Source organism: Rhineura floridana, chromosome 10 (genome assembly GCF_030035675.1).
Source record: "Rhineura floridana isolate rRhiFlo1 chromosome 10, rRhiFlo1.hap2, whole genome shotgun sequence".
NCBI lineage: Eukaryota > Metazoa > Chordata > Lepidosauria > Squamata > Rhineuridae > Rhineura > Rhineura floridana.
This window is the reverse complement of record NC_084489.1, coordinates 89797536-89812542: the sequence shown is the minus strand read 5'-3', so window position 1 is coordinate 89812542 and position 15007 is coordinate 89797536. Positions and strand designations below refer to the sequence as shown.

Here is a 15007-nt window from a genome sequence, read left to right as displayed (position 1 = left end):
AACATATTTCTGGGGGAATCTCTGGAAACCAGATTGGTAAGAGAAAACCATCAAACTGCAGAGAAAAATCCGTTGCCCACCACAGTCAAACAGGCGCTTGTGGATGCCAAAAACAGCCATGCCATTGGTGTTCCATGGTATATGCAAACACTGCAATTCCTGAACCAAAAAATGGTCCTTGGCTAGCAAAAGAGAACCAACAACCATAAAGGGTAACACCACAATTGAGCACATACCTGAGTGTTCAATTTAGGTTGTAAAGAACCAAGTTCAAACCATTACAAGGCCACAGAAACTATCTAGGTATCCTTAGCCAACTCACTCTCCCTTGTCCTCATTTAACCCACAGCTATAGTGCTGTAACCAAACCTACACCCCTTGGATAAGGTTTGTTGTTGTTATGTGCCTTCAAGTGGATTACAAGGAAAGCATAAATATATTCTTATGGTATCAGCAACACACTTCCATGATGGGGGATCAAACCTACAAAAGAGCATCCCTTGAAAAGATGACATAACCAAGAACCTGGCAGGAGGAAACCGTAGCAAAGCTGTTTCAGGAACAGGCTTTCGGGTTAATTTCCCACAATAATACAAAAAAGGCCCTATTTGTTTTCTGAGTACTGCTTCCTTTGGAAGAGGAATGGCAGGCGTATCGCGCTTAAGACACAGTGGCAGCTAGGCTATGCTGTACAGCAGACGTTAGGGGCTGTTAGAAGCATCATTCTACTGAAACCAGTGCTCCCTAAATCCCCTTTCTCAAGCCAGTTTCCACTATAATTCTGACAAGGTAAACTGCAATCAAGTACCATTTCCCCCCATAATTTTAAAGATGCATCTCCATATATGTGGTATTTTCCACATCTTGGAGAACAAACGGATTTGCCAGATATAAGAAAATATTGTATCAAGTAGGAACACATTCCAAAATAAGTTTCACCCTGTGAAAAAAGAGAAGATAAGAAAATGGTACATGGCCAGGGGTTGGGGGAGAAGACAAGGTTTGCAGTCCTACTTTTTTGGCCATGCTAAACAGATTAATTGCAACAATTATTGCAGTTATCAACAAAAAATAAAATTTGCTTCTTTATATTCACTTGTGTGCCTTTGCACATTACATGCATTCCTACAAAAAAAAGGCAAGCACAATATGGAACTGATCGCTATAAAAGCTATAAAAATCAAATACATTCACTCACCCAGGCTAGCTTTGCGAGACAGATCTCTTTCCTGGCAATCCTCAGGAACAAAGCACACCTCCTCTATTTCCTCTTTAATCCACAAGGATTTATCTGCTGCATCCATGGAAGAACCTGTGCATAGGAGAGAGGAGGTCACAGGGCGTTGCTCTCCTCCAACAAGGAGAAATCTCATCCAGAGCCAGGGACAGGAGGAGCTGCACATGTGGCAAGAGAGAGGGATAGAAACAGGAACACTTAGCAGGCAAGGAACACAAGCGGGAAGAGGGCGAAAGAGTAAGGGCAGCTAAGAGACAGCGAGCTCAGGTGAAGGAGAGGGTCACAGGCAGCACGGCCAAGGAGCATGGCAAAGGATGGAAAGCAGAAGTTTCAAGGGAACACAGGTCAAGGGAGAAAGGAACACAGAATTCAAACAAAACTGATACAGCCAGCCACCTAAGATGGCATACTGGGGGTGGGGGGCCACAAAGGAGAGACACCACTGAAGTAGGGTCTCCCCTGGAAAATGTGCCCCTTTTCTCCCCAATTCCCATAAAAGGACCAAGTGAAGGGAAACCACATGGAGCCCTAATTAATAACAGGAGAGGCTCCCTACTGGGTAAACAGTTCTTTCATAATCCTGGCTTGTAATAATGGAGTGCCTACTTGAAAGAGGGGAGTCCTCAAGTCAAGGATATGCCTTCTTGCTTGTGAGCCAAACGGCTAAGCAGAAGCCACACGGCATTTAATACTCACCCAAGTGGGAGCCACCGGTCCCGTTGTCAGGGAGCTTAGCGTCCCCATCCTGTGATTCCCCCACTTCTTGTTTAAGCCATAAAGAAACATCTACTGGAGCAACAGGGCTGTCTGAACGGAAGAGAGAAACGGTTGCTGTGCATCGCTGATCAACATGAAGCATCATTCATACACGACAACCCACTGGTCATATACATGAGGCTTAAACATATCACAGCTCATTCCGTAATCCAGATGTTCCCATCACTTTCCCAGCCAGGTTCCTATGTAAGAAATCTTTATTTTCTAATCATCCCCTGAACCCAAACTCTGCCTATGTCACATTCTGAAAGCGCTCAGGTGTTCAGGGCTGTCCAACCAGCTTTGAACTAGAAGTTGCTTGGTGGAAGATGGCTTTCCAACCTGAATGCAAGACCTTTCTTCCTCCTGTCAGGGGAGGGTGCAATTAAAAGGCTATCATGATACCAGGACCAATGAAGGACGGGAGAGATTACACAAACACTGCAGCAAAAGATACAAAAACAATGACAATGTCGTCGACATAAAAGGATACTTCTTTCAAAACAGAAATTCACCTTTGTAGTTGGAAACAATGTTTTGGCCAAGTATGGAGACTATTGCAAAAGCTCCAAAGGAGGTCACATGAGGCAGCAAGAAAGCCATCAACATGTTGGAGAAAGTGTATCTTTTGCAACACAAACATCACTTCAGAAGCCCTCTAAACAAACAAATACTGTAAACTGAAACAGGTGGATTTCCATGCCTTGGACACAACTAAGGTGCCGTCAAGCGCCTCCAGCCCAGATGCCCCTATGTATTCCTTTATTCAGAACACTTATATCCCACTTTACATAGCTCAAGAGGGTCTTAAGATTCTCAATATAAAACTACAGAGTGTCCACATGGAACTGGGATTATTCAGGTGGGCTCCTGCTGGGAGGAAGGGCGGGATATAAATCAAGTAATAAATAAATAAATAAATTTCCTGCCATCATACCAGGCAGAAGCTCCCACCAAAATCCTGAGGCAAAGAGGGAGTGATGGAAACGGTTATCCTTTGTCGGCAGTTGTCAATCAACAGCTTCCACCAAGGTCCTCTGAGGCAAGGAAGGGAGTGGGGGCCACGCAGCTGGATCTCGCCCTCACCAGTCTACAAGCTTCACTTGCAAGTAATATTCAAATGGGGCCAACACAGCCAGTTAAAAAGGACACAATAAACGGTGAGACAGCACCCTGTTATGACAAGGCAGCAAAAGGAGTAAAGAAAAAAGATCTTAGTTCTGGGTTGTATCCAACCAAATTCTACTCAGAGAAGACCCGCTGAAGTGAATGGCCCTAAATTAGTCATGCCCATTGATTTCAGTGGCTCTGAACAGAACTAGCGTTGGCTCCACCCCTCTGTGTGTCAGAGGCGCCTGCTAGTGTACCTGCATCAAGGTGTTCAGGGACACTGTCCCCTTCCAAGCCACCAAGTCTCTTCTCACACAGCTCTTCCCCCTGCTCCATCCGGGTCAGGATCTCGGGCTTGGCAACAGCATAGTCTGTTCAATCAATGGATGGAAGAAGAGGAGGACATTATATGCCTTCTGTTAACATAAAGGCCAAGGAATTACGAAGGGCTGCAAATAAACTTGCCCTGATTTTCAGAGGAGTTGCCTTATCTCAAGTCAGACTAGCGGTCCATCTAATCCAGGATTGTCTATTATGTCAGGCAACAGCTCTCCAAGGTGCCAGGCAGGCAGGCAGGCAGAGGCCTTTCCCAGCTCTGCTACCAAAGATTCATTTAAAAAACCATTTTATAACGAACCAGGGTCTTCAAAGAGCAAAGCATACAGCCTACTGCTAAGCTGACATCTCTCCCTCATCAAGCTGAACATCAAACAGCTTCCAGGATCACGACTGGGGACGTGTCATGGAGGAAAACTAGCCAAAACGTGGCTCCTCCAAATGTTTTGCACCAGTTCCTATTACCCCAGACCGTTAGTCATGCTGGCTGGGGCTGATGGAAACGCTAGTCCAAAATCTCTGGAGGATAGCAGGGTTGTGGAAGGCTGCTGTAGAGTCTCGCACTGAATTTGGCTTAGGGTGCAAGCCAAACCCCTGATCTGGGGATGGGGCAGACAGAAGTGTCCCTTCACCCAGCCCAAAATGACTCCACTGGCCTCCCTTCTGCAGAGATGCTACCATCATCCCTCCAGTGTGGAGCTCCCTGCTTGCCCACTGGAACTGCATTCTACCCACCAAAATGGAGCATCCAGCATAATCACACTGGAAGCCAAGCCTGTCTCACTACTGTGCCTGGAAGCCATTGGGCCCAACTGCTCCACCAGTGCCAGCCTCTCCCTGGCTGGTTTGCTCTAGTTCTGGATTTCCTAAACTGAGCAGGAGGTTGGACTACATAGCCTCTGCAACTCCATGATTCTATGGTGATGGCTCAGAAACTAGAAAGGGGCCGCCAAGGCTCAAATATCAGGTTCTTTGGCTGAGCAGGGGTTTGAACACACTACTCAGGAGAGCAAATACCCTTTATTTTCTTTCTTTTTGTATACAGTGCCTTGCAAAAGTAATCAGACCCCTGACCAATGCTGCATTACAAGTGGTACATTGTAATTTATTTCTTTATGATATTTTATTTTGAAGCACTGAGACTCAAAATCAATTATTGTAAGGTGACATTGCTTTTATGTTGGGAAATGTTTGTAAGAAGCATAAAAAACTGAAACATGTTGCTTGCATAAGTATTCATCCCCCATACATTAATATTTGGTAGAGCCACCTTTCGCGGCAATTACAGCTTTAAGTCTTTGGGGGTGGGTATGTACCAGCTACAGATTTGCTCCAGCTTGTTCAGGTTGGTTGGACGTCGCTTGTGGACCACAATTTTCAAAGAGCGCCACAGATTCTCAATGGGATTGAGATCAGGACTTTGACTGGGCCACTGCAAGACATTTACCTTCTTATTCTTGAGCTACTCCAGTGTTGCGTTGGCCTTGTGCTTGGGGTCATTGTCCTGCTGAAAAGTGAATTTCCTCCCAATCTTCAGTTTTTTAGTGGACTGAAGCAGGTTCTCTTGCAGTGTTTTCCGGTATTTTGCTCCATCCATTCTTCCTTTGATTTTAACAAGATGCCCAGTCCCTGCTGATGAGAAGCATCCCCACAGCACGATGCTGCCACCACCATACTTCCCTGTAGGGATGGTGTGTCTTGAGGCAAGGGCAGTGTTAGGTTTGCGCCACACATACCGCTTTGAGTTTGGGCCAAAAAGCTCTATCTTGGTCTCATCTGACCAGAAAACCTTTTCCCAGATCGCAGCTGAGGCACTCTCATGCTTTCTGGCAAACTCCAGACATTGTTTCAGATGGTACCTTTTGAGTAACGGCTTCTTTCTTGCCACCCTCCCATACAGGCCAGTGTTATGCAGAGCTCTTGATACGATTGACTGGGGCACCATTACTCCACTCCCAGACAATGAACTCTGTAGCTCCTTCAAAGTGATTGTTGGCCTCTCTGTGGCTTCTCTCACAAGTCTCCTTCTTATTCAAGTGCTGAGTTTTGAGGCACGGCCTTTTCTTGGCAGTGCTGGGTGGTGTGATGCAGCTTCCACTTCCTGATTCTTGACCCAACTGTGCTCACTGGGATATCCAAACACTTGGGTATTATTTTGTACCCTTTGCCTAATCTATGCATTTGTATTACATTATCTCTCACTTCTGCAGAATGCGCTTTGGTCTTCATTTTCCTACAGATCCAAAGCCTGACCAATGATCCTTCAACAGTGGGGTTTACATTTATTATATTTATATACCGTCCCATAGCCAAAGCTCTCTGGGCGGTTTACAGCAATTAAAAACAATAACAACAAATATACAAATTTTAAAACACAAAAAACAATTTAAAAACACAATAAAAAAAATAATTAAAAACACATGCTAAAATGCCTGGGAGAAGGGGAAAGTCTTGACCAGGCGCCGGAAAGATAACAGTGTTGGCGCCAGGTGCACCTTGTCAGGGAGATCATTCCATAATTTGGGGGCCACCACAGAGAAGGCTCTCTCCCTTGTTGCCATCCTCCAAGCTTTCCTCAGAGTAGGCACCCGGAGGAGGGCCTTAGATGTTTATTTATTATTTATTTATTTATTAAATTTATATACCGCCCGACTAGCAATAGCTCTCTGGGCGGTGAACATAAAATAGCATAAAAATACAATGAATAACAAAATAATACTAAATAATACAATCAGCAATCCAATACAATAAACATTTTTAAAAGTAAATCAGTGTAACTTAAAATGCTGAGTGTAGTGTACGGGTGGGTTCGCGTCGGGAGAGGCGGTCCATCAGGTATTGTGGTCCTAAGCCGTGTAAGGCTTTATAGGTTAAAACCAGCATCTTCAACAGTGGGGTTTTTTTTAAAAAAATATTTTTTTTTTATTTTATTTCTTCACAGGTATCTTTATATGACATGAATTTTCTCATTTACATCAGACACCAATATAATTAAGAAGCAATAGTTATTCAACAACAATAGACAAAGAAGCATTCAAATGCTAACAAAGAAAATAAAATGTCCCAGACACTCAACGTCTGACTAAACTGATATGCAGTCTAAATGATTGTGAATAAATTCTGTTTCCTTTCTGTTAGGCCATTACGTCGTTTATAAGCGTCTCCATATCTGCCAGGCTTCCACTGATGGACAATGCATAAACGTATCTTCCGAAGTGTATTCAATAAAGGAGTGCCAAGTTAAATAAAAGGAGTCTGGTTTTTCCTTACCCTATCTCACCCTGTTCATGTGTAAGTTTTTCCATTATGGCTATATTCCAGAGGGAGTTATACCATTGTTTTATTGAGAGGTCATTTGCTGATTTCCACTGTGATGTAATTGTTAATTTTGCTGCTAAGGTCATGTAGATGATCAATTGTTTGGAGAGCAGCTTTGCGTGTGTAGCATCAAATATGTTTAACAGCAATAATTAATGTGACAGCATCTTTAATGGTTCACAGGTGGAGGCCAATGCTAAGGTAATTGTGTCCTTGATAAGGAAATCTCTTTCATCTGTGTACACTGGGAGGTTCCACAGCACAGGGGTTGAATATTTATTCATTCATTCATTTCATTCATTCATTCAATGGCGATCACTCATGGCCGAGTGAGATTGTCTTCCAAGATAAGGTCCGTAAGTGACTGTGGAGGCCAATTCTGGATCCACACAGCCTCCCACAGTGAGGACACAGGTTTCCAGATGGAAGGTGGTCACAATGAGGATTTGCTTGACGTGCCTTCTGCTTAGTTCGTTTGTCCCTTTCACCCTGTACTCGTGTTTCTTCAAAGTCCACAGCACTTTTGATAACGGCTGACCTTCAATTTCAGTTTTTTGTACATTCCCCAACATAAAACCAGTACCACCTTTTAACAACTGATTTTGAGTTTCAGTGTTTCAATATAAAATATCATACAGAACGAAATTATAATGTACCATTTGTAATTCAGTAATATGAGAGCATTGGTCAGGCGTCTGATTACTTTTGCAAGGCACTGTATTTATACTACAGATAATCTCTTATTCATTAAGTCACATTAAATCTCAATAGCTAGACATACTGATCACCCAACTGAGTGAGAACTTTCAGCCTGCATCCCCTTCCAGATCACTCAGGATTCCATAAATCTCACCCAGTGAGACCAGCATCTCGTAGTTGCTTTTCATAACTGTCTTGTACAACTCTTTTTGTAACTCATCCAGATTCCCCCATTCCTGCTCGTTGAAGTGGACTGAGAGGTCATCAAAAGTCACTGGAACCTGGAACAGCAAAAGTCAAAGGCTCAGCACCCTCTTGACTCCCAATCCAGTTGGCCCAACTGCTAGGCAAGAAATACTACTGGGTGGCGTTAAAAAAATCACCTTCTATAGGAAAAAAATGAGGCTGTACTCTGGTTTGCACATAATGCTAAGCCAAACTATGGCTAAGCATGAGTGAGTGAAATGTCACAGTTGCTTTGCTCCTTCTCCGCTGCTGCAGCTAAGCCATGGTTTGGCTTAGCATTAAATGTGAGCCCAGGCTCATAGTTTGTCTTGCTCAAAAGAAGCTATGAGGTATAGCCAAGATTTGTAAAATGATCGCAGTTTAGTGTTATTAATATTCATCAATTATTTTTTCTTTATTTTTTATTTCTTTTTGTGTTTTCTTTCCTTTCCTGGTTGAATTTGCAAATAAAAAGTTAATTAAACTTTTGTTCTTGGCTTATGGCTTGTCTGGGTGACGTAAATCAAAGCCAGGTCCACACATTAACACTAAGGCAAACTATGGCTTAGCTCCAGTAGTGTGGCAGCAGTAGGAACAGGGAGAAGCAAAGCAGCCACCATTTTCACTCTGAACCAGCATGCTTGCTCATTCACAAGTAGCCAAATTTTGGCTTCATGCTGCATGCCAACAAGACCAGCGTTCTGTCTGAAGCACCCGGCTGTCAGGCTACAAGTTTTGCCACTTAAATAAAACATATTTGTTTCCAAACATCCACAGCAACTTGCAACCCCACTGAAAACAATGGAAACCACCAGGAAGAGCTAAAACATTTGTAAACCATGTTAATCCTTCAGGCATCCAGATGTGGTGAACATCTGGACGGCATCTTCCTATTTGGTTCCTTGGTCCCAAGGCGAGGCAACAACCATGGCCTCTGGACCTAATAGCAAGTCCAAGGAAGCAGCCAGGAGGAACACTATTACCTTGGGAAGGAACAAGGATTCTCGGGGCATTACTACAAGTGCCCTGTGAAGTACATAACCTTGCTTTCAGCACAAAATGTCTACTGATCTCTTCAAAACCACTGCTTTCACTGCATTTCTAGTCTTCATAACTGCAGGGGGGGGAATTATTTAAAAGGTGAAAGCACCACCTGATAAAAGTGAGATGGAGCTGACAGGAGAAGAAATCTGGATAGACTTGTAATGGCTACAGAAAGGTTTTGCTGCTGTTTTTTATATTTTGCAACTCCAGTTTTTTTTCTTGACAGTCCAAATAATCTTGTCTACAACTCTAGGACTTGAGTGATTTGCATAATTACACATGGTAAACATGAGAATGTTTGCTAGCCCTGTCGCAGAAATGTATGTTTTGTACTTGCAGCAAGCCAGTACTCCTGACCTTGGGTGTTTCTCCTTTCACACTGGGGGGGAACCTCAGGATCCAGAAGTTCCGGTTCTTCAGCAGATTCTCCACATTCTCCAGCCTCCTCTGGAGCTGCCTGTACTCCTCGATTAAGGTCCCCAGCGCAGCCCACTTGCTCTCCAGCTGGTTCTCCAATACCTTCGTGGTCTTTTGACAGTCCCCCAGCTTCTTCTCTGCCGACCCCATCCTGCCTTCCAAACGCAGCAAGCGCACGGTGTGGCTGTCCACCGTCTTGTCTATGGCCTGGATGGCAGCCACTGCTGCCCACATGGAAGCCTCTGATGTTTGCACCTGCATCTCCTGCAGAGCTGCCTGTTTGACGTTTACAAGGGGCTGGAAAGGCAGGACAGACCTTGGCTCTGCATCGCACTCCATAGCCTGCTTTGCAAAGACAGAAACCCAAAGTCAGCTCTCATCTTGCATTTCAGGTGGCATTTGCTGCATGCAGAAAGATTCTTCCCCTTCTCACCCACCCCTATAACTGCTTAATTCTCTTCTCCTGACATGTCAGAGGCAGCAGCATCTTTTGATAAGGCAGCAACTTAGGCCAAGTGAGTGTAGAAATGCTGCCATTTAATTGGTACTTTTGCAAGTATTGAGCCAATCCAGTGAATGGTATGGTACAGACACAGGCAACTGGCAGCCTTGGGACAGCAGAATCAAACTGGACCCCAGCTATTTCCCCCCTTTTATTATGCACTTTAGCCATCATGACATAGAGAAAAAAGGCAATTTAATAATAAATATAGCATGAGTAATAGGAGAGGCTCCTCCTTTCATGACCTTTAACCGCTCATTTCCATTTGCCTTTGTCTTCATTTCTATGTGGGAATCAGCAGTAAATGCTACTGGGGGAGGAGCAGGGAGACAGAAGAAGGGAATTCTGCTGATGTCTTTTTGTCATGGTTCTTATTGGGGGGGGGAGGAACTTAAAGAGCTTCAGGGAAGGACCATATCTCAGTGGTACAGCATATGCTTTGCATACAGAAGGTTCAGCTGGGAAGACTCCCTGCCTGAAACCCTGAAGAACTGCTTCCAGTCAGTGTAGACAATACTGAGCTAGATGGAGCAAAGATCTAACTCAGTTTAAGTCAGCTACTTACATTCCTATGGAGCTAAGGTGTTCCAGTACTGCTTTAGACAGGTAAGGGATGATGAACATGATGGAATGCTACACAATCCATCAATATCCCCTGCACATAGAAACCTAGCACATCAGGGAGTAGACTAGGCTATAAACTTCTTTCCCCAACACAACCATTTTGTTCAGCCAAGGAATTTTACTTATTCTGCCATGTGACATCCAGAACCCCACCTCTTGCCAGCCACAAGGTGCCTCTGTGATGTTCCTATATTAATGTATATATGGTAAGTGTTGTTGTTTAGAAGATACATGGTAAGTGGAGTGAAAGAGGAGGGGGAGTGAATGGGCTGTAGAATGCGAGATGATTGGCTGAGTGTTTAAAATGGCTGAACGTATAAAAGGAAAAGTAAGAGTGGGGGTGGAGGAGGTGAACTGAGTGGGTTGCTTGGTGGAGGTTTAGAGAGTTGTTTGCCAGGAGAGAGTGGAGAAGGAGGGGGGTGGAGTTCGGATTAGTAATGAGTAAAACCATATGCTTATGTGCCTTAAGAAGAAATCTTGTTAATCTTGTTAGCTTTGTTATCTTTAATAAATACTTAATTTGGTTTACCAAAGGCCTGATCCTTGGCTGGGGTTTCACAGACCAAAAGGGAGGGTAAGGTAATGACCAAGGCTGAAGGGGAACTGTAACAAATGGTGGCAGCGGTGAAGAGAATAACAATACCAGTATTCAGAGTCTCTGGGAATACTAGTATTAGGACGTGACTGGTGGTTGCCTAGCAGGGGGATCTGTTGAGATCTGTGCTAGAGCGGGGAGAGAAAAAATAAAAAAAGGACAGTCCGGACTGGTGGAGTCCCTGGTGGTGCCTAGTGACAGGCAGTAGCCACGCGCAGGTAGGAACCTGACAGGGAGAGCCAGGGAAGGGCGTCACAGCCTCCACCTCAGTAAAAACCTGAACTAGGCCCAGTACCCTTTCTCATGGGATCCCTTGAGATGCTGAGAATTTTAATATTTTGATTGCAGCTCAGTGGCTGAGCATCTGCTTTGCATGTAGAAGATGCTGCATGGGAACTGCTGCACAGGGGGACTGAAGAAGACCTCCCCTGGCAGTTATGCTGTGGGGGGCTGCAGAGTACCATCTTGTCCCCCATGCTGTTTAATATCTATATGAAACCCTTGGGAGTGGTCATCAGGAGATTTGGGGCGAGATGTCAGCAGTACGCTGACAATATCCAGCTCTATTTCTCTGTAATATCTGAATCGGCTGTGCAAGCCCTGGACCGTTGCCTGATTTTGGAGGTGCGCTGGATGAGGACCAATAAACTGAGTCTGAATCCTAGCAAGACGGAGAAGCTGTGGGTTGGTGGTTCCCGAGTTCAGATAATTGGTTGACTGCCTGCTTTGATGGGGTCATACCCCCTCTGAAATAGCAGGTCTGTAGTCTGGGGATGCTCCTGGATCCATCTTTGTCACTAGAGGCCCAGGTGACCTCAGTGGCTAGAAGCCTTTTACCATTTTCAGCTAGTAAGACAGCTGCCGCCGTTTCTGGACCGGGATAGCCTGACCGCTGTTGTCCATGCACTAGTAACCTCCAGGCTAAATCACTGTAACATGCTCTAAGTGGGGCTACCCTTAGAGTTGGTCCGAAAGTGGCAGCTGGTGCAAAATGCGGCGGTGAGACTGCTCACTGGGGCAGGGTATCGCCAACATGTTACCCCCACTGCTGAAAGAATCGTACTGGCTGCCCATTTGCTACCGGGCCAAGTTCAAGGTTCTAGTTTTTGTGTACAAAACCCTATACAACTTGGGACCAGGATACCTGAAAGATCGTCTTACCCCTTATATACCCAGTCAATCACTGCACTCTGCAGGTGAGGGCCTCCTGCAGATACCATCTTATCAGGAGGTTCATTCTGCACAACATAGGAAACGGACCTTTAGTGTGGCAGCACCTACCCTGCGGAATCCCCTCCCCTTAAACATTAGACAGGTATCATCTCTGTTATCTTTTCGGTGCCTACTGAAGACCTTCCTCTTTCAACAAGACTTTTACGTAGAAACTTTATCCCAGTCTGCGTCTGTGCTGGAATTGCTTTTTTTTTTTAAAAAAAATATGTTTTTAAACCTTTTTTAAAGATGTTTTGAAAGTTTAAAAAAAATTTTTTAAAGATGTTTTGTTTTAATGTGTTTTAAAGTGTTTTTAGTGCTTTTGTTTGCCACCCTGGGCTCCTGCTGGGAGGAAGGGCAGGATAGAAATAAAATAAGAAATAAATAAAATATAATAACAGAATCATAGAATCTTAGAGTGGAAAGGACCTATAAGGCCATTGAGTCCAATCCCCTGCCGAATGCAGGAATCCAACTTAAAGCATCCCTGACAGGTGGCTGTCCATCTGCCTCTTGAAAGCCTCCAGCATTGGACATCCCACCAACTCCCTAGGTCATGGGTCCCATTGTCATACCACTCTAACAGTTAGGAAGTTTCTCCTGAAGTTCAGCCAAAATCTGGCTTCCTGCAACTTGAGCCCATTATTCCTTGTCCTGCACTCTGGGATGATTGAGAAGAGATCCTGGCCGTCCTCTGCACGGCAACCTTTCCAGGACATGAAGAGTACTACCCTATCTCCCCTCAGCCTTCCCTTCTCAAGGCTAAACATTTCTTCTCAAGTCTAATAAATTCAATTGATAAAGATAACGACGACAACAATTGTCATCACCAATAGCTGCTGTTCAATTACAACTATAATCATAATACTGTAAACGACAATAGTAGCTACTCTCTAACTATAACTACAAAAACAAACAATAATATTAACAGCTACTCAATAATAATAATAATAAGAAGTGACGTTTCTATCCCAGAAGAAGAAGTGACGTTTCTATCCCACCCTTCCTCCCAGGAGCCCAGGGCCGCAAACAAAACACTAACAGCGCTCTAAAACATCTAAAAACAAAAGAATTTAAAACAGATGAAAACATAATATAAACGTAACAGGTATTCTTGCCCGAAGATGCGAGAGTGGGCTCCCGCTGCCCTGAGGCGAGAAGGGGCGGCCTGGGGGGCGGGAGGGGGCTTCCCACGCCGCCCCTCCAACCGGGGAGTTCTGTGGAAAACGACGAGACTCCTGCCCCTGAAAGTGAGCCCAGCGCCCGCCCGCCCTCCCTCCCTCCCTCCCTCCGTCTCGCGGCCCAGCCAAGCGCCCCCTTCTTCCTCCTCACCTGGACAGGCGGCCCCCCAGCCATGGCCAAGCAGGGCTCCGGAGAGACAGAGACGGAGAGAGAAGGCAGGAGCGCCAAAGCGAGGAAAGAAGCCGAGGAAGGGGGGGCGGCCCGCCCGCGCACGCGCTCAGCAGCCACGCAGGACCCACCCCAGGGCCAGCGGGAGACCGAAGTGGCGACTCTTTCTTTCTCTCTCTCACAAACCCAGCACTTCCGGCTTGAGATATCGCGAGACCCGCCGGTTGCGGCGGCGACTGCTGCAGCATCCGCTTCCCGTAGCGCAGCGCCACCGCCAGGCAGGAGGAGCGAATGGCCTCTTCTGCTGCTGCGGCCTCCCCCCCCCCCTCGTCGTCTCGCTTTGGCGGGAAGGAGCGACGACCGTTATCCTTCAGCGGCCATTGAACGACGACTCCCATCATTCCTGGCCGCAGCTCACGCCGGCAGGGGCTGATGGGAGACGTAGTCTGAAAATCTGGAGGGCACCCAGTTGGCTAAGTTTTCCTTGAGATTTTAAACTATTCCATTTAGATATGCTTTCAAATAAATACATAAATCTGAGTATGTTTGTACACAGACATGTTTATACACAAAGAGAAGTGTAAAAGGGGGTAGTGGCAGTCCAAAAAGCAATTAAAAACATCACAAAGTAGAAGCTGCAATAATTTAGTGAAAACTCAGCAATGCCACCAATCACTACGTTAGATAGAAGCGGGCGGATTCAGTCTTTTCTGACAGTGCGATTCTCATCCATAGTTGCAGCAAAAAACACAAGAAGGATCAAAATTAAATATATATAGTAAAGAAAAACAATTCTCATATTATCAGAACAGGAGATACTACTACTCTTAGTACTATTAACCATCTGGCTGCTATTCCTTCATAGCAGTAAAGTAATTACTGTTCTTTTTTTTTAACAACTAATAAGATGCAAAGAAGAAAAATAAACCCAAAACAAAGAATGAGTTCAGTCCTTTAGACTTGCTGTTAACCTACTGAGCATGTTCCAGCAGCTGGTTGTAGGAAGAGGGGAGGGTAACAGCCACACCCAATGCCAGCAAGCCCAGGCATGCTGTCTTTATCATTCTTTTTTAACAACGCTGGTAAGAACAACTGACACACGGGTTACACTTTCTTCACGTAAAATTCAGCCTGCATTGAATTGACACACATGGTTCTTTTTGCATTTTTTTGCCTTTAGATACACCTTATTCCCCACCTCCCACCCGCAGGGCCGCATTATGACTTTCGTGGGCCCTAGGCACTTTTGCCTTTGTGGGCCCCTCCCACCATAATGATATCAATATTAAAAATTATTTTTGATATAACTTTAAATACTTCAACTTTTTTTTCTGTTTTAGGCAAAATTTAATAGATTTTTGTGGGCCCTAAAAGTTTCATTTTTTCGTGATGTGAGAAAAAAATTAAAACATTTTCTTCGACCCTAAAAGTTCAGTTTTCTTCTTCTGATTTTAAAAGAAATTAAAACATTTTTGTGGGCCCCTAAAAGTATCGTGGGCCCTAGGCACTGTGCCTAATGGATAAGTCCGCCCTGCCCACCTGGGATTTATATACAGCTGCCAAATGAAGATAGCACTTTTGT

General features: G+C 44.8%; 1 protein-coding gene across 5 annotated transcripts in view; it reads right to left on the bottom strand.

Moving 5' to 3' along the window:
• LOC133364921 (zinc finger protein 398-like) overlaps nucleotides 1-13721 on the bottom strand; it is a 45395-nt gene extending 31674 nt beyond the window's left edge. For 4 of the 5 annotated variants that reach the window (XR_009758058.1, XM_061585972.1, XM_061585974.1 and 1 more), the window contains exons 1-6: nucleotides 13408-13721; nucleotides 9083-9487; nucleotides 7611-7737; nucleotides 3361-3474; nucleotides 1934-2044; nucleotides 1199-1312 (exon numbers count right to left, since the gene is read on the bottom strand). Coding sequence is in view for 4 of the 5 variants with exons in the window: in XM_061585972.1 (XP_061441956.1) it covers nucleotides 1199-1312; nucleotides 1934-2044; nucleotides 3361-3474; nucleotides 7611-7737; nucleotides 9083-9487; nucleotides 13408-13431 (895 nt within the window). In the remaining variant the exon portion in view is untranslated. The remainder of the gene's footprint in view (nucleotides 1-1198; nucleotides 1313-1933; nucleotides 2045-3360; nucleotides 3475-7610; nucleotides 7738-9082; nucleotides 9488-13407) is intronic. The other variant, XM_061585973.1, reaches the window with a different exon arrangement.
• Between the last annotated feature and the right edge of the window lie 1286 nt (nucleotides 13722-15007).